The sequence below is a fragment of the Sebastes umbrosus genome, chromosome 17, assembly GCF_015220745.1.
Source record: "Sebastes umbrosus isolate fSebUmb1 chromosome 17, fSebUmb1.pri, whole genome shotgun sequence".
Lineage (NCBI taxonomy): Eukaryota > Metazoa > Chordata > Actinopteri > Perciformes > Sebastidae > Sebastes > Sebastes umbrosus.
The window spans coordinates 23,129,360-23,149,763 of NC_051285.1; the positions used below are offsets into that span (position 1 = coordinate 23,129,360).

The 20,404-nt window shown below is 40.4% G+C and overlaps 1 protein-coding gene and 1 long non-coding RNA gene across 3 annotated transcripts in view; one reads left to right on the top strand and one right to left on the bottom strand.

Annotated features, from left to right (window-relative positions):
* Window positions 1–20,404, bottom strand: part of LOC119475415 — a 307,840-nt gene that overhangs the window by 282,691 nt on the left and 4,745 nt on the right. The window lies entirely within an intron of this gene.
* abr (ABR activator of RhoGEF and GTPase) overlaps window positions 913–20,404 on the top strand; it is a 150,311-nt gene continuing 130,819 nt past the window's right edge. The window contains exon 1 of one of the 2 annotated variants that reach the window (XM_037748058.1): window positions 913–2,058. In XM_037748058.1, the coding sequence (XP_037603986.1) occupies window positions 1,269–2,058 (790 nt within the window). In that variant the 5' untranslated portion in view covers window positions 913–1,268. The remainder of the gene's footprint in view (window positions 2,059–20,404) is intronic. The other variant, XM_037748060.1, reaches the window with a different exon arrangement.

Below are 20,404 nucleotides of genomic sequence, written 5' to 3' on the forward strand. Positions count from 1 at the left end.
GCATCAACTGCATCCACTTCACTAGCGCGTGTCGCATTCATGTGCTGTCGGAATTATTATTACTATTGCGCAGGATGGAGAATAGTCTATTCTGTAATACTCAAGTGATATTAGATAGCCTATTTTATCTGGAGATATAAGCATTTGATGATGAAGCATTTTGTGATATTATTATCATGCATTATTTGTATTTTAGTTTTTTTTTAATCTATTGTAATATCACTTACAATTTTGACCTACAACACATTTCGCCAGCCTGGTAATCTAACAGCAAATAGGGCCTAAATCTGTGGTTGATTACTATAGATTAAAGCTACAATCTTTTTCCATTTTTAAATTTAATTTAATTAATTTATTAATTATCATTATAATTATTTTTATATATATGTATGTGTGTATGTATGTATATGTGTATATGTATGTATGTGTATGTATATATATATATATATATATATATATATATATATGTATGTATGTATATATATATGTATGTGTGTATGTGTGTATATGTATATGTGTGTACGTGTATATATGTGTATATTAGTGTGTGTGTGTGTATGTAGATGTGTAGATATGTACACACACATATATATATATATATATATATATATATTACATTTTTTTTGTTTTTTTCTCTTCTTCTTCTTATTATTTCATGACTTATTTGTGGATACTCTCCCTGTGTTGTATTCTCTACAATTTAAATTGTATGTATCTATGATTGAGAATCAGTTAGGTCCTTTGTGGCCAGCTGTGGCTGTCTGTGTGTATGTTGTTGTCAGGTATGATTGATTGATGTGTTGTGTCAGGGGTGAATGTTGTTCAAAAAAACAAAAACTTACTTTCCCTGTATAGTGACTGTTCTATTGATTATTGACAGTTAATAAAAATACCTTTGAAAAAAAGAAAAAAAAAGGTTAAAGCTACATTCAAACCATTGATTTGATTTTACTGTAAAGACATCACACTTGTCCGAGCAGCACGTGAAGGCAGCACGTCTCAACCCAGGAAGTCTTGAAACTTTTCAGCCTACTCGCAAAAACTTGTTCTCCGCATCACTCAGTCACACGGTGCACAGTCTGCTCTGTACTACTGCCTGCTGTTTGTCTGTGTGGGAGGCTGAAGATGGTCAGAAAGCGGTCCAGTTAATATCGACAGAGGAAGGTGGATATTTGCGACAGTGAAGACACAGAACAGTTAGCTCCAAAGTCTCTCTCTTGACTGTGACGGAGACAGCAGTGGCGGACATCCCGCTTTAGAGCATCGACATGTGGGAACAGGAGGACTTCGCCAAACACTGGAGGAGTGAATTTCCCGACGGAAAAGTCCCCAAAATGGACTTGAACTCTGTCGAAGACATCGAGTCTGAGCTGGAGACGAGTAAAGCCAACCTGAAGAGGCTGCAGAAGGCTCTGGCGGAGGAGAAATTCAAGGTGATCTACCTGCAGACCACCATGGCTCGACAGAAGAAGAACCACGACGGCAAAGATGAGAACTTTAACGCGGAGACGTTTGGCTACTCCAAGAACATTAGGAAACCACCGCAGCATGATGAGGGCGACGGGCAGAGGACCAAGCAGCTCCACGCTGCAGGCAACACCGCGGGTTTCATGAGCTCCTTCGGCCGGGACCGGAGCAGGTTCATCGGGAGGACAGGTAAGCCCGTTCCCATCCCCGTCCCGCCACCCAAACCCAGCTTCCTGAGAGCGGACCTGGCTCCAGCTTCTCACCCGAATGACAACGAGGTGTGCGGCAGCGATAGAGAGTACGAGGACGTGGAGCTCAATGAGAATTTCGTCAGGAATAACTTGTTGGCACCGAAGTCCGCCAACCAGAGGACGTCCAGCAGCCTGCGGCCCTTCCGCCACAGCAGGGACTTTGACTCCGGAGACGACGGAGGAGGAGGAGGAGGCGGCGGCAGGCTGTCCCCATCCCCGTCCCCGTCTCCGTCCTTCCCGCAGATCAACCGCAGAGCCTCGCGGGGCTCCGGGTGCAGCACCCCGGACAGGAGGAGTGATGGGTACCTGAGCTCCGACCATGACGACTCCTCTTCTGCAGGTAAACATGCTCTTAGAAGTGGTGATTAAAAACTAGAAATACAAATCTAAAGACACAATATTACTATTTTAACAAATAAAACAAGATGTCGCATGTCATGCAGTCTTGATTCTTGAGGCCCTGGCAGGGGCGGGTCTAGAAGATGTTTGATGGGGTGGCCAGGCTGGGGCACAAACCCAGAGAAGGGTGGCACATTTAAATAACATGTCAAAAGTAAACAAGTAAAAATGACTGTACTGCACATTATTACAGTTTTTCTCGATTGTTTACACACATTTTCTGAACGCATGCCTCATACTCTCAGAACTCTACACACAAATCAAAAAACACACATACAATGGGCAAAACCCCTCAATTCTCCTGCAAAATGAAACTTTACATTCAAAACAATGTTATTTCTTCTCAAAATGGTATTTTGTTTTCAAATGACACACACAAACCATCATATGAATAGACATTTATAAGAACCAGTTGAACACTGATGTGCTCAATGTAAAACACTATGATGAATAGAAAACACTTCTTCTCCATTCATCATGATGACTTAGGCCTTTTTTTTGTTCAGTGTTACACTTACTACAGACAGTACATACATAAGTGTGTTGTAAAATATTTTAGAATATTGTTTTTATACTCAGAACACACAAATACACGGTAACAAATATATTTTATTTTCCCCACAAAAACAATGTACATAGTGTACATCCCAACCAACACAAAGTTGCACAAACAGTGGTCTACATACAAAACAACAGAAGAATTTACTGTATACAGTTACAGTAAAAAAAATGAAAAAAAAAACTATGCTGCATCCTCTCTTCTGTTTCGGTCTGGCCACAGCACCTCATCCACATCACAAGCAATGTTTGCCCTTTTATGCTAAAGCTCTGATTGCTAATTGTAACACTGTGTGACAGGTGTTTGCCCATGTGATGAGTCAGTGTGCATAGTAGGGCAATTGACTTTAGAATTTTGAATGACAGTGTGTTCCTTGTGAAAACGAGATTTTCTTCATGAAAATTGTGCCAAATGCAGAGAATTGTGTGTAGTGTTTTGAAAAAAGTGTGTTTTAGAACTGCAATTTGAGTGTAAAGCAGGAATTGTGCTTGTAGTTTAGCAGAATTGGTTCAGGGGGTTGGTGCATGAGTTACATGTTGTGGTCATTGTGTGTCAAGTACCAGTATTTGTGTGTAAACAATTGAGAAAAACTGTAATATCAAAATAGTTTATTTTGTGTAAAAAGGAATGTTAAAGGGACTGTTTGTAACTTCTTACACGTATAAATCACCTGGGTCGGTGTCCCATGCGCGCTCACATATGCACGCTCGCGTGTGGCTACAATGGTAGATGTGGTCTCTTGAGCCCAGTGAGAAGCTGTAGCAGAGTGCTACGTGAGCCATTTGTGCTTCGTGTACCACGTTTTGTTGAAGGCTCTCTTCCCGTCACCCTGCACTGTTTGAGGAAATACCTTCAAAATGTGGTTGTTTTGGCCAATCTGCCAGATACTGGGATACATCTGGGAGGGAAAAAGGGATTCAGTTTTAAAACTACGAGTGATACATGGTTTGTTTATTTATAGCATACCGTGCATTGAGTCACAATAGCAATGATGCTGAATTCCTTCTTAAAAAAATGTTGTGAACTTCAGCTGGGTCTTATATTTCAGTAATACATTAGATCATCATTAATGTTTGCTGAGGCTTATCAGACCTATCACATTCAGACTTAAGACATCTTGAGTGTAACAAGGAACTAAAGCATCTCTACAGATGGCAGTATCAGTTTAATGAAATATGTCATATTTTAATCGACAAAATGTTTTTTCAACCAGTGCATGATGTGTTGCATTGGACTTTGATCACCTCAACGTGCACACTGACTGACCAGCTGGTCAATATTTTAGCACATCATCATTCACTGTCCAGCTGCAATCCACAATCACTTACAATTGATCAGCTATGTTATGTGATTTATTCATTCCTGGCTGTTGTTTCCTCCTGCTGCGACTAGTATCCAGCTTCTTCATTTGGAGTGGACATCATGAAACAAAAGTGACCCTGTTAATTTGGCTCAGGACAAGACTTGAAGTAAACTAAATGCCTTAAGTTGTGTTGTAGATATCAGATCTGATTAAGGGAGCTATAACGCCTATTACCACAAAGTCTGCTGCAACATTACATTTTTTTTAGGTAAGAGCAAAACAGCTGAAAAAACAACCACAGTGCTGATAAAGAAGTTATTTCCTGTGTAAACCTCTAGTCTGGAATCACATTGGGTTCTGTAATCATGTAGATTAGTACCTCAGACTGGTTTATGTGCTTCTGGGACAGTATGTCAACAGAATTTTATAGTTAATATGCTGTTATGCTAGTGTGTACAGTATTTTCCTTGTGTCAAGCATTAAGTACTCTAGGAGCCTGACCTTTGGGAACTGGGGTCTGACCTTTGGGAACAGATTTCTCAATTGCAGCTAAGGGCCAAAAATGAAGAGGTCTAGTGGTGTTAGATCAGCCCCAAGGCTATTGTACTATGGCTATCGTACTGCTGCCTTTTTTGCTTTTGGATGGTGACATTAAGATGTGTTTTTGTTCTCTATATAAGGATTCCTGCATCATTAGCATGGGAGCCAATAATTCACAGCTGCAACACACAGGTCTGATAATCTGACACAGTTTGAATGTAAAAGTTTGATGAGTGCAAAAATCACAGTGCCGCCGTCGCCAAGCTAGGGGCACTGTGATTTCAGTGGTGGGCGCAGCACAAACCGTGTCCTGTGTGAAAGGCCCATAAAGCTGTAACGGTTTTTGGGGGATTATGAACTGCTTCCTTAAGTCTTGTCGTGACTGTGATGTAACCAGCCAGTTGCCAGGCAACCAGCGAGACTCCAGGAAGTTACTGCTCCTGGGCAAGAAATAGTCCATCCCCACATCTATCGTTTTTACACTTCAGCTTTTGTACGGATTAAAATCACAAGCAGATTTTGTTAGCGTGGCTGACTGTTTCCACTGTTTCCAGACTCTGTGCTAAGCTATGTTAGCTCTCATCTGACTCTGGGCTTCTTCTTTAAGGTGTCAGCTCATCGCCGGGAATACTTGAATAGATATGGAACAAAAATCAACTCGCCATTGATTTATCAGTAGTTGTGGTCTTATAAGACTTAGGGTTGGTACACAAAATCTATTTACTTCACAGCCCCGGGGGGAGAAGGTACCTATGAGTTAAAGCAATCATTTGAAAGCTGATCCAGGAAGCAGGATTCATACATATGATGCTGTGGCATTACTTTGAGACTTCCGCAAGAAAGTGTGGCAATGTTGACGGACGTGTCCATGTGTTGAGTCAAGAGTTCATGACTAACTTGAACATGAGAATAGATTGAGGAAGGCTTTTTAAGCAGACAAAACATTTTGTGACACATCTTTGTACCCCAGTCTGTTCTGCCCTATAATATTTGAGGATTATGGCTGGCTTACTGTACTAATTGTTAACTCATGGTTTCATTTTTTTGTGGTTTTGTTGATGGTATTTGATGATGACTAAAGGGATTTGCAGGATATTAACTGGTCTGAATTATATAGTTTGTGTTATTGTGTGAATTTAGGATACAAACTAACGTGTCGACAACACAGCAGTACATCGCTTAGCTTCCGTGCCGGTACTCCTGTCTGCTTCTCCAAATTAGGAGCATGCCGACGCTATCTAAGTTACTGTATGTAATACACTGACCATTAGCTTGTATATGTACATGTAGCAGCGTCATCATACAGAAACCTACGTCAGGTCAGGTGGGAAAAAGTTTTTAGAAGGGCTTGGGAAAATAGCATTTTGATGCTAAAGCATACATACTTTGACCAAAATTTAAATGTTTGGATTTGAATACATAAGCAACACCACTAGGAAACTACAGAATGATATAAAAAACATAAAAAAAAATAAAATAATGGACCCGCCCTTTAATTGGATGTTGAAATAATTTCAAGCAAAACTGGAAAATTGTATTTGTCATATTTAAAGACACACCTTTGTTGAAATGTCGTACTTTATCAAGGAGACATGAATGTCCGGGAAATTGCTCTAGAAGAAAGTCATTGGACATGACTCAATGTGAGATCGTCTTATGTCTCAAGAGCCTGTCTCGTATCTCTAATACAAAATTGGATGAAGCAAGAAAATGAAAAGAAAACACCTGCATCCTTTTCTAATCAAGACACTACTGTTTGTCTTTCTTTGTGGTGGGTTAAGGGGATGGATTTCCCATAAACCTGCGGGTCAGTAAAGGATAAGCACTTACTGTAAGTCTCATAATCTATTCCATCTTTGTTTGTCCAGCAGGATAATGATGTTTTGCTCTGGAAAGACGTTATTGTGGCTCTAAACAATGGAGGGTGTGTAGAGCTGTGGGAAGAACTAGAAACATTTTCGGGGGCCTCTGCCCGCTCGGCTGCGAGGTCAAGCTTTTTAATTGAAGTAACAGCAGTTTGTCTGGCTCCTGGTCACTTGGCATTACGGGATGCAGTCCTTTCATACTCCCACACGCACATACACACCAGCAGTGGGCTCATGCCAGGGGTCTTGCTCATGCTGATGCCTTTGTGTATGGTGCTTTTGCTGGGAAGAGGTCATCCGTCAGGTCATTCTGAAGCCATAGGTCTGGCCTCTCTATATGGCGTGATTCACCTCTGATTCACAGCACAATGTCGGTCTAAATCTAAAGTAATCCATTGTTATTTTAAGACTTAAGATTTATTGAATATTTTGTTGATTCAAAAATTTCACTGAGCGAGGTCTGAAAATTGAAAGTAGTTTTCACTGGTGTTTGTTTTGCATTAGCTCAGTCCAGTCGTGCCAGCATGCAGCAGATAACTGATGGACAGATTGCAGTTTTCAGCTATGCTAACTATTCAAAGAATTTCTATGGAGCAATGTCTGTTTTTTATTGAGTGCAAGCACGATCAAGGTAGAATGAGGGAGTAAGTGTAATTCCTTGTTTATTTTTAGCCCACCGCAACTTTGATCTGCATGGAGAAATATGTTTTTATTTCTGCATGCCTCGCAGTAATGTGTGGTGACTCACTGTTTAATTGGTGAAAAAGTTTCAGTCGACAAAGTAAGTATGATGGTTTACTTAAAAGTTCATAGGGTCAATACGAGCTGTTTGTTCTTAAGTCACTTTGCCAACAGGATGGCTCAGCTGAGAGCACTGTTTCCTGTTCCTCTTACCCACAGCACACTTCTGTCAGCTGATAGCTCAGAAAATAGCCACCCAGACAAGAAACTGTGTTTGGTCTATCACGATCAGTGTTTCTCATAGCCTCAGATGACGTCCTCAAATGTCTTGTTTTGTCCACATATCAAAGATATTTCGTTTACTGTCATAGAGGAGTTAAATATTCACATTTAAGAAGCTGGAATCAGAGAATTTAGACTTTTTTTTCTTATAAAATTATTCAAACCGATTAATTGATTATCAAAAATTAAATAGTTGCAGATCTGTCTGTCTGCTTGTGTATGTCTCTGTGTGTGTGTATAGTGTGTCTGCTCATATCTCTCGCTCTCTGTTTAGACACAACTGAAAAAAATGTGTGGAATATTTTGTAATATAAAACCCACGATCACAAATAGCAGTGACACTAGGCTATTTCTAATAAATATAATGGATGGATTTTTAAATGTGATTTGGGGGGGAAGGACTGGGAGAGAATCGGAGGAATAAAAACTCCGGGAGAACAGCAGTGAGAGAGGGGAGGGAATTCAAAAGCGTTTTATGAGCCGGATGCATGTTTTATCATCTTATCAGAATCGGATCATTTATATTGTTTATAGTAACAGTGTATTTTCTTGCCAAAACATACAATTAGGGAGCAACATTGCAATGTTAGCATTTCAGTGTATTTGAATAGTCCTATTTGACCCAGTGTAAATGCACAGATTGTTGTTGTTGTTTTGCAAGGTGAGATAATGATCAAATTCAACATGACTGTGTCAGAACTGTAGAGAAAAATGATTGCATTCATGTATTTCCAGTTGCTTCAAAGTTAGATCACCAGATTCTGTTCACAGGAATTATTTCATAAGACTATTTTCCCCGAAAATGTAACAGGCTTCTACAGCGGTGCTTTTTTTGCATGATGAAATACTGCTGCTGTAATGTAGGCTAATGAATAAAACTGTATCACCAGAGAAGCTTGGCAGCACATGTTGCCATCCTGCTAATAGGTTCAGTTTTCATGTCTTTGTGTATTGGAAGCATAATGAAAAAAGAACACTGATTACTTTTATGATAAGGCTGCAGCATGGTTGGTGTTGATCACCAGATGTACTCAGAAAGGAAAACAGGAGGACAAACCTGTTCTTGTCACTCTACTAGAGAGTGGTTGCTGAATATGACACACATATTTCTCTTTTCCTCTGGGTTGGCTCCTTCTTCCCACATGATGAGCCGGGCGTGTCCAGGCCCATCCTGAATAGCATGTGCAGCAGCCGGGGAACTATGGGCCTGTCATGTTGTTTTAACACTCTGTGGTGTGAACGGCAGCTCACACTGTTTCATTTGTTTTTCGCTTTTCTCATAAATCTGCGAATTAAAGTTTTCAGGCGTTGAGGCCTCATTGTAAATCCTGTGTACACACTTTTTATGTGTATGTATTATTACCGGACAGTTTGACAGCTCAAGTTACTACAGTGTCTTACTGCAAAGTGAAGGCTTCACACTGTGGCAGACTGTCCTCTAAGAATGAAGGCAAAAAATACCCACAAATCACGGTAAATCTCTCCCAAAACTCATGGCTCTTCTGACATATTTCCCAGGCAACACTGCTGTAGAGCTCAGGCTGACATATGGCCGCTCCTGGGGCATGATGTCAGCTTCTTGTTTGTTTATGTTATGGTAGCACATAAAGGGAAACTTCTAACGTTCTTAATATCTTTCAGAGGATGCTAATCTACTGCTGAAACTAAATTGTGAAACCCTGAGACATTTCTCACTATATGACATTTTATAGACTTAATGATTAATTGATTGACTAATCAGAGACACATCTGCTCTCAAACTTGTGCATCCATTGAAAACAGGCAGAATTATGTGGCCACATCATAGTACAAAGACTTCCAAAAGAAAAAAAAAGCTAGAAAAGGTAATATGAAAGACAAGTACGGTATTGTTTAGAGCTAAAATGATCAGTCAATCAGTCGTTGAGTCAATCTAGAGAAAATTAATCTTAAACTATTTTTGTAATCAATTCATTTCAAGCTTTTCAAGCTAAATGCTAAACATTCACTTTTGCCCAGCTTCTCAAATGTGAGGATCTTCTGCATTTTCTGATAGCTAATTGAATATATTCAGGTTTTGAACTGCTGGTTGGAAAAACAAGCAGATTTAAGATGTCACCTGGGGGGGCTCTTATTCACTATGTTTGGACAATTCATAGACTTAAAGGTGCTAAATTAAGAGCATTAATATAGCAGCAAACAACTATTTACTATGTAAAGATATAGAGGAGTAACGTCTACCTGAGCAGAGAATGAAGTCACGCTCCCTCTGTGTGTGTTGAAATCCGAGCTTCTCTGTGCTTTGTTTACGTAGCCAGTCCGGCCGCGCGTGCCTTTTTATTGCATGTAAGCGTGTCCCACTGGCTAGCTAATTGCCGCTGCTCTGCACTGTGCTCACATGGCGGTTACAGAGGATAACGCCGTCCCAACCCACGGCGCCGTCGCGGAAGAATAATGCCCACCCTCCAGTAACCTGGCTAACACTGTTAGCTCTGTCAGCACTGTTGCCTCAATCATAGACATGCTCTGAATTTGGAATTTAGCACCTTTGATGATTAATTGAGAGAATAATCACAGATCATAACTGATGATGAAAATAATAAGTGGTTGCAGGCAGGCCTTGTTTTGTTTTTCTCTTAACCCAAGAGAGTGAGATTGTGATAGATTTATTTAGATCACAAATTATGTTGCAGTTTTATTTGCCACTGGGAAGTTATTACTCCTTTGGAAAGATTTGGATTATATTGAGATGATGCATCCAAATAGTGATTTTACTGCATGTTTCTTGTGATTTTATATGGTTGCCATTACTGTTTAACATCTACCTCCCCCAATAACCTCCTCTCGAGCAATAATGGGGACATTTTTCACATTCTAATATCTCTTCAAAGTGAAGGCAGTGAAATAATCCATGGCTTTAAATCCTCACAAGTAAAGTACTATTTATGGTCTGACTTGTCCCCGCGTTACCTTGGTGATGAATGTGTCGTCGTGGTGGTGCAGGCAGGCAGGCAGACAGGATGTCTCTGTGATAGAGGAGGAGGTGTGGGTTTTGCAGCATCATCGCCTGTTTTCTGAGATGGATGCAGGAGTTGACCTCGGTTCTATCTATGCGAGGTGTGAAATGTAAAAGGGCAGGACCTGCAGTGCAAATAAGAGCACTTTAGTATTGCCTGGGGATCTCATATCTATATTGAGCACAGTATGTACAAAGGCACACATAAAAAGCAAGGTTATGATCTGTTTCGCAGAGTTTATTACATATATACCCGTTCTCTGTTTTCTCTAAATCTCTTGACTGTTCTATCTGTGAAAGCAATCTACAGTAATAAACTTAACCTGGTGACGTTAAAAGAAGTGTGGTCACTTCTACGGTGCTTTTTTCATCATAGCAGGATTTCCATCAGTGCAATCTCAGGTTCAAGTAACACTCAGTGTCGGCAGTCACTGTTACCCCACATAAAACCCTGTGATGCGACGTCCTCCTGCAGTCTGCTGACGTCAGCGGCAGCCGCAATCACTAACTGCTGAAACTGTGATGAGTAATGAAAGCAGTTTGAGTTGCAAGACCAGATGCATGATGGTGATTATGATATCATCATCATATGGATTCATTAGATATTGTGACAGATTAAAATATGTTAACTTTTGTTGTTGCACCTAATGAGGTAGAACACAGGAAACCACCCCCAAAAAAAAGAATTTACAAGTAATAAAAAAATAGATATTGTTTCAAAGTGTGTGGCTTCATACAGTACAGCTACAACAATATGAACTCCATAAAAGTAGAGCATTGTTAACAGTACCATTCCTAGAATCAACAAAGGTGTGGACATCCCAGGGAACATAGCTATGCTTGAGAGGTTTTCACATTAAGCGGAGCAGGGAGAGGCCTCCAGTGGTGATGGTCATCTACACACAAAGCTGTATCCTCCATCCAACAACAGAAGCTCCTGCTGCTGTTCTGATCTCCTTCGAGACAGGGCTGAGCTGGATCCCCCCCTCACTCACCCACCACATAAACAAAAAAATCTAGACAAACAAACTGAACCAGCTATCTCTCACTCACTGTGTTTCCCTCAGATTATGGTTTAGCTCTAGGCTAGGTTTTTACACCGGGGGAATACAGGAACGTACAGGAAATGCAAACTCACTCTTGATGGGAAATTCTGTCAGTTCAAATCAAGTTGAGATTAGCAGCTGCACGATTCAGGAGCGGTAGAGAGAGTGGTGGTTTTCCTGTCAGTTAACTGATTCATACAGCTCTGCTACACCACTGCTACATGAACAAGCCACTGGCGTGTCCTGGGTGAAAGTGAAATCAGTAAATTGATCTCACTATTGTTGATATATAAATTAACAGAAATTAAGAAAAGCACATTAGCTACAAGGTTAAATGGAAAGAATATGTAAAATACAGGTTACATTTAGGTAAAATAACTCCACCAAATGACACTACCCATTTAAGTGACTTCAAGCAAGGTGTTTCAGGCAGTTCAGGAGCAGTGTTTCTGTGGGGGAGAGTAACTTTGCAGACCTTTTACATGCACATATAACTATATAACACACTAAAGGAAAGGGAAATAGCACAAAAGTATAATGGGTCATCTTTAATGTTTTTTATCTGTCATTTATCTATAACATAATATAGGCTAGGCACAACTTGTGTGCAGACACAAACAAACTCCTTTTCTTATTGTCGACATTTAGACTCAGTCTGAATTCAGAGAAAACACCAGGCAACTTCTGATTGGCCGACTGCAATGGCTGCCATGGAGACCCCAGTGTGGTGTGTGTGGTAAGAAGCTGGGGTGTGTGTGTGAGTGTGTTCAGTGCTAATGGGCACACAGCGCCCTGCATTCTTTTCTGACACACTGCCAGTGGGTGTGCATTGCCACATACCAAATATCAGTTCATTACTCCCACAGGATCATGCAGCTACTCCCATTTTGACTGGAGGGGGGTCAGTATGCAAGCGTTTAATTATGCACTCTCCAGAACTGTTGAGGTTGATGCTTTCAATTCTTTTCTTTTTTTTTTTAAGTTATTTTTTGGGGGCATTTTTACCATTTAATAATAATACCAATTGAGGTGTCCATAATCAGGAATTAATTGACTTTGCGGAGTCAGCTGTTTTAGCCTCCACATCGTCCATTAATCGTGATAATGGACACCTCATTGGGCATTATCCCTTCCATAATTAATAATTATTTATTTGATATTGAACACTTTGCTGTACTTTGGGTAAATGTTTTTTTAGGGCTGTCAAAATTAACACAAATTAGTTTTAACTCCACTAATTTCTTTAACGCATTAATTGTCTTTTGATGTTGTAGCGGGATCAGTCTTAAAGCTAGATTGATTGCTACCAACTATGTCATACTAGCTTGTCGCGAAGGAGGCTAAATAACGCTTCAAACTTGGGCTAAATTTTGGCGAGGAAAAACTGTCAGGGCCATTTTCAAAGGTGTCCCTTGACCTCTGACCTCAAGATATGTGAATGAAAATGAGTTTTATGGGGCGGCTTGGTAGCTCTCCTGGTAGAGCGGGCCCCCCTGTACCAAGGCTGAGTCCTTACTGCAGAGGCCCGGGGCTCGAATCCTCCCTGCGGCCCTTTGCTGCATGTCATCCTCTCTATTTCTCTCTCGCCACTTCATAACTGTCACTATCACCATACAAAAGTGTGATTAATTTACGATTAATCGCGATTAAATATTTAAATCAATTGACCGCCCTAATTTTCTCTTTATTTATTTCCAAAACTGAGCACATCTTCCCATGGTGCTCTGCAACCTGGCAAGATAAAGGTCAAATGTATCATATCATTTATATTGGGCCAAAATTCTGCATCAACATGTAGCATCAAGCTTCTTTTTTAAAAGTAAGAAAAACCAGCTCCGCTCATTAACCAGGGATGAGATATGTGTAAGGAAATAGTAATGAATGTGATCAGTAATACAGTAAACTTGTCATAGCTTGTTCTACCTCAGACAGAGGAGGGAATGATGTAAATGCTTATTGAGAAACATTTTCCTGCCTTTGACATTTTCCATGCCAGTTGACATGTTTTCTATCAGTAGTAGTAGTATTTATACTGTAATTCACTTTATTGCAGAAGGAAGCTTAGTGTTGGTTGGCCAGTGGTCAACATCTGCTGACTCAGACTGGTTCGGACAGAAAACATGATCTGAACAACAATCGTTCCTTGTTCATCTGTTTCATATGGTTTCATATGGTTTCATGGGTATGAGGAAGAGGAGGAGACTGATGTTGACATTTAATAGCCACAAGTTCCTAGTTCTTAGAGAGCTTACTAGTGTAACAAAAAGAGCCCAAATCTCTATGTAGGATGATGATAGTGTATTAAATGTCCAGTAAACAAGTTGTGATTGCAGTCTTGGTCTTCTGAATGTCTTGTGTTCTCCCTGCTGGTGTGTGAAGTTCTCATGGTGACAGTGTTACCTTGTCAGTTGGCAGCCATTGGGAAAAATGTTTTCCTGGACTGTCGTGGACCGTCACCTCTATTAAGGAGACTGGGCTCGGACTTTTGGCTTCCATAGCTGTCACAGCAGGAGATGGTCTCATAACCTGGCTTTCTCTTTTTTTCCCCTGAACACTAAGTCATTCTTTCTCACACCTCATTTCTTGGCAGCCTTTGTCACTCCTTCCCTTCTGCGTTCTTCTCAAGAAAGCTATTTTTGTTGTCAGCCACACACCGGGGGGAATTAACGGAACATTGGCCTTCATTGAAGCATAACGGCTTTAAAACACCTGTACTAGGAACATGAAGGCTTTCTTAGTTCTCTGTCCCAGTGTGAGCTGGTTAACGTCTTGAGGACTTCCTTTGCTACGCTCATCACTTTCACTTCCTCTTAAAGCTAGGTGGGAATAGAAACAGATACAGTAAATACACAGACAAATGAACAGATGAACTGAAAGTTGTATATGCATTGCATAATGGAAACCCCTTGATGCTTTAGTTGTTCCAGTTTCATATGATGCCAGTATCCTCACTCTAAAAAATCACAAGTTGCATTAATGCGTTAAAGAAATTAGTGGCGTTAAAACAAATTTGCGTCAACGCGTTATTATTGCATTAACTTTGACTGCCCTAATTATAATAGTTTATTCTGTCAGTCAGGATGGGAAAGCTTGCTTACTGGTTATCTGACTAAGTCAGTGTCTGCATCAGACAGAGAAAGGAAGGAGTTTCAGGTCACAGGAGCTCCCGATGTGGGTATTGAGTGTCATTGTGTGGAAACACTAGCTACACTGAGCCTGCAGGTCCATGGTTAAAAGTATAGACTTGGCATTATACCAGGAAGAAGAAGACTCCAGTAGAAAAGTCGCTGCTGTTTGCTCTCAGGATTATGTTTAAGGCCGCATTAATTCTGCAACTTTCCCAAACACTGCCTCCATTTGTTTTTGCTCTAGTCTGTATATAGAAGGTTTCTTGGATCATCGTTGATTCTGTTGGCTTCTGCTTCTTCAAGGTATATGTTTGTTTTTCCTCTTGGTGGCACAGCCTCTTTACAGCAGTCACCTGTCGGTTTGTTCTGCCACTCAGTTGTGGTGAGATGGTGGGTGGTATCGTGTGAAAAAGTGACGTCAATGCATTCCCTCTGTGGGGGCCAGAAACCAGAGCATGAAATGTTCCTAACGCACTTTATGACGTTAATGCTAAAAAAGTCCATAATGTCAAGGTGAATATCAGCATAGAAGAAGGTTGCTCGTTTTACCTTGGTAGAAATGTGTGACAAATGACGGAGGTGGTATTTCACAGGAATCTCTCTGGTTCAGAGAAATAGTTGTTGATCTCACAGTGAATCCATACATTTATTAACAAGCCGGAAACAGGCCGATCTGGATGATTGGAGAGATCGGCTGATTATTCCTCTCCAATGCAGCTTTCCCTCTCTGTTTTGCAGCGAGAGTCCCTCTCATGTGTCAGTGAGTGTGAGCGCTGTATTCTGTCCCGATGACACAGTTAACCTGAGTCGGGAGGCGGGCCAGCTGGCAGCTGCCCAACCGATCCCTCTGCAGCTTCAGCATCAAGCTCACTCACCTGTGCCACATTTTACACACTCAAATGAAGCTTTAACATCTTGGAGTTCCTTTTTGACTTTGAGCCTTTGAACATTACCTTGAGAGATAAAAACTGTTGTTGCTGCTGTGTTGGACATCACTGTATGTGTCAGTGTCACATGCTGTCAGACTAACAGTTACACCAAAGGTAAACAGGTGAATGGATGTCCTGCATGCTCAAACACTAGTGTGACCTAATGCTAGTGAGAACACACCCTAACTGGAGGTGATCTGATGGGATTGTGGTGGGAGATGGACACAGCACCCTCAAGTGGACATGTGTAATAATGTCGATGTGGTGTCTTTGTTTTCATTCTGTAGTGTTTCAGTGTTTATATTTCAAATTTTCTCTTAGGGTTAATGATTTAAGTGCTCACAATAATATAATTCTGTACAGTGGGGTGAAAGTATTCCCCATATTCATTCTTTTAGTTTTACACCAAGTCTATTAGGGGTGTAACGATACATTGATCTGGATTGACATATTGAATCGAATTCGATTTGATATCGAAGTGACAATATTGATAGTATCAATACATACCATCATCTTAAAGATACACCTTTATTTTGAAATTTCTTTTTCTTTGTTAAAAAGAATAGATTGTTTTTCATTTAAATGTCTGGAAGAGCTTGGTAATAAAATAGTCAAATCATATTTTAGTTCCATTTCGTCAGTTATAATATTATAGTTAGAGTAAGTATAGTTAGATATAAATGTAACTGAATGTGTTAAATGGCCATATGATATCATCTCATATCGATCGCAGGCCTCTGAATTGACTCAAATCAAAATTGTATCGTGGCAAACTTTGTGATATCATCAATTATGTATGGTTGTCCTAAGAATCGATATAATATCGTGTTGTGATGAAACATGTGAGTCACACCCTTAATGTCTACACAGGAGGTGCAACATGAGCAACAGCAGCCTCAGTGCTCTGTGTGTGTGTCTGCACAGGATGTGTTCAGGCACAGTATTGCGTTGTAGGTCACTCGCTTTTTGACAGCCCTCAACACACAATCACTGTAGTTACACGTGTAAAAAATTAGGGCTGTCAAAGTTAACGATAATAACGCGTTAACACAATTCGTTTTAACGCCACTAATTTCTTTAAGGCGTTAATTCAACTAGCGATATTTAGGTTGTAGCGGGCTCAGTTTTAATGCTAGAGTGAAGATACTGGCATCATATGAAACTAGACAACCTAAGGAATCCATTGTCATACTAGCTTGTTGGGAAAGAGGATAAATAACGCTCCAAACCTGTGCTTAATTTTGGCGAGGAAAAACTGGCATGGCCATTTTCAAAGGGGTCCCTTGACCTCTGACCTCCAGATATGTGAATGGAAATGGGTTCTATGGGTACCCACGAGTCTCCCCTTTACAGACATGCCCACTTTATGATAATCACATGCAGTTTTGGGCAAGTCATAGTCAACACTGACAGCTGTTGTTGCCTGTTGGGCTTGAGTTTGCCATGTTATGATTTGAGCATATTTCTTATGCTAAATGCAGTACCTGTGAGGGTTTCTGGACAATATCTGACATTGTTTTGTGTTGTTAATTGATTTCCAATAATAAATAAAGACATACATTTACATGAAGCAGCATGTTTGCCCACTCCCATGTTGATAAGAGTATTAAATACTTGACAAATCTCCCTTTTAAGGTACATTTTAATCGCGATTAAATATTTTAATTGATTGACAGCCCTAGTAAAAACGGAAGAAAAGGGTAAAAATATGCTTCAGGTCATGTTATCTGCATATAGTGCAAATAAACATGCACAAATTCTTGCTTATTATCCCTCTTCATCATAGCTTCGTAACATTTCTGTCTATTACATTGAAGATCTTTCCTTGAGCCCCTGAACTTGTGTTGACAGAAACTAAACACTAGAGTGCAGTGGTTCTGTCTTTATTCAGACATCATCACATTCACTGTACTCTCTGTCCACCTTAGTAATGTGTTGTGTGTGTGTTTGTCTCTGTAACCTGATGGTGGCTTTGCAGTTTATAGGCAGGCACTTGGCGAAATCAGTCAGATCAGAAATCAATTTGTCGAGTGGATACGCGCACGCTGCCTTTGTGTTCATTTACAAACACAAACACATGCTGTGCGTAGACAAACAGACAGACTTGTTTCTTGGTAGTCTTATCTCCCCTCTGGGTTGGTTTCAGACAAGCTCCCTGTGCAAGTATGTCTGCGAAAGAGGAAAAAAACAAAGCTTGTCCGTGCAACAAACAAACAGTAATGATGAGCAAACTGCATAAATAACACATGAAGCGTTTTTACAGTGTGTGTGCATATTTGAGTGTGTGTGTGTGTGTGTGTGGCAGTGCTTCTTATCTGGTGTCTGTCCAATCACAGCATGATTCAGATGATTTCCACATTGACCTCAATAGATCAAAGTGAATTCAGCTGGCATGGGATGAATACTCGCTCTCTCTCTTTAATTCATACACGCATATACACACACACTATCCTCGATCTCTTTGTCCCTTCTTCAGTCTTTCTCATTGACACAAACAGGCAGAGGATTGGATTTAAGGAGGCTCTATCTTATCATAAATCAGAGGCTGGTTTAATATAGAAACAGCAGACACACTCAGAAATGTCACAGCGGTCGGCCAGACAGGTCCGTTCCACATAATTGGACGATGAAGGAGTTAAGGGGGGAGAATCAGGGCAAACGAGGTGAGAGGGGATCTCGCCTGCCAGAGCACATGCTGTGGTGTGCACACACACATAGGAGTCGAGGAAGAATGAATGGTAGAATCAAAGAAGTAATTGTTGGATGAATGGCTCTACACAGTGATAAAACCTAAAATTGTTGTAGAAAAAATACAGTGATTATGACAAATACATGAAGAGGATAGACAAATGAGTTATTTGTACAGTTGAGATAAAAACAAAACCCATGGGGCTTATTGATCCGTTTCACTTAAAGATAAAATAGAAACTAGCAGACAATAACAAACGATGAAAAAAACGCCCCAGATGATTTCAGGCATTCCCATTTAACAAGCAGACGTTCATCACTAGTGCACTCTGGGCTTTTTAATAATACATAGTCATTGCTCGTCCCTGCTGCCGTCTCCCCCAACCCCTAAAACAAAAGGACGTGTCTAAAATACATATAGCTAGAGAATACCGTTATCCATCTCTAAGGAGTGCGTATACACACTTCCTCACACAAGGCTGAGTTCTAGTGACCATACAAATACTACGTATATCCATGATACATTGTTAGGAAGGAAGTTTGACTTGATTGAAATATTTGTTGTTGGTATTTGTCTCTGTTGGGTTAATATTATGAATGAAATGGGTATGTTAGCAGTGATCTTGTACACCAACTATAGGCTGCGCTATTAGTGGTGTACAGCCATGTTTTCATTTTAGTTTCCTTCTTAAAGGAACAGTGTGTAACATTTTTAACAGAAATGGAATATAATATCATAATAATGTTTTCATTAGTGTATAAACACCTGAAACTAAGAATTGTTGTGTTTCCGTTTGCTTAAAATGAGACCTTCATATCTACATACACATGGAGCAGGTCCTCTTTACAGAGTCCGCCATGTTGCTCCGCCATGTTTCTACAGTAGCCCAGAATGGACAAACCAAACAAACGGCGTTACCATGGTTTTGCACTCGGTGGCTCACGTTACCCTAGTTTTGGAAAGGGAGGAGTGAGCGGAGGGGTACTCAGTTGGTTGCAATCTGCAACCACACCAATAGGTGCCGCCAAATTCTACACCCTGTCCCTTAAAATGATCAGAAAATATTGGCAATATTTAAATATTCTACTCAAGTTTCAATGCCAAATATTGCAAAAATGTTACGCTGGTATAAGATTCAAGAGTCTATGTTGAGTCATTATTTTCATATTTATATTGTTTGTTTTTAGCCATGCTGCTAGCAGGATGAATTGTAATAATAGGTGATCCCTTAACTTTTTATCATGCGCCATCATCATGCCAAAATTGTAATTTGTTTCATACTGTAGTTTATGACGAAATAAACTGCAAAGCTAATTATCATTATTATAGTGAACATGTTAGCATACTAATTCAAAGCATTTAGTTCAAAGCAAGATGTGTTTAAATACAATCTCACTGAGTCACTGACGAGAATGTAGACTCATTGTGCCGTTTATTTTCTGGAGGCACATTTTAGACTTGACACTTTGACGTTTCACTGTTATTTCCACCTTCACAATTGGTATATAAAGTATTTAGAAAGAAAAAATATAATTTAATACTTTTTTTGCATTTATAATATTGACTATTACTGTGTCTTTATAGTGATGACTTCATTCCATCCCCTCTTTTTGCCAAGACAGATTGTATTTAGCCTAAATTATTTGTATTTCCGTGAATACTGTTTCGCTCCAGCGCTTCATTAGGCTTTAAGGAAGCCACCCATATGGAAACGCTTCCTGTATGTGCAGCTCCACTCTCTCGCTCTCTCACGTACATACACTCACAAACCAGTAGCACTGAAAAAAACATTTTGTGTGTGTGGGTGGGGGGTCGTGCATGAGCGGGTTGTAAAACATTTTAACCAGTTTACTTTATTCTCATCTACCAGTTTAGTGCCGAGGGGGGGGGGGGAAACGGGGGCAGGGCACCAGACTGCCACCACTTTCTGGATGCTGCTCCTGACAATGGGGTAGTGACTGGAAAATTAGTGCTATCAACAGACCACCCCCCTAATCACCCCCCAGGCCTGGGGTTAGGGTCAAATGTTGGAGGAGAGTAAGAGGGGTAGATGTGGGTGGGGTTGGTGTGATGGGGCAGAGGTATCTGGGTAGAACAGAGAGGATGGAGGGGTGGGAGAGGTGGGTGGCAGTTTGATTGGCTGGTGGGCCTCTACGCTGCCTAATTACACACACACACACACACACACACACACACACACACACACACACACACACTGGCCTTGCGATGACCACAATCTCCCTTCAGTCTATATGACAGGAAATCTTTAC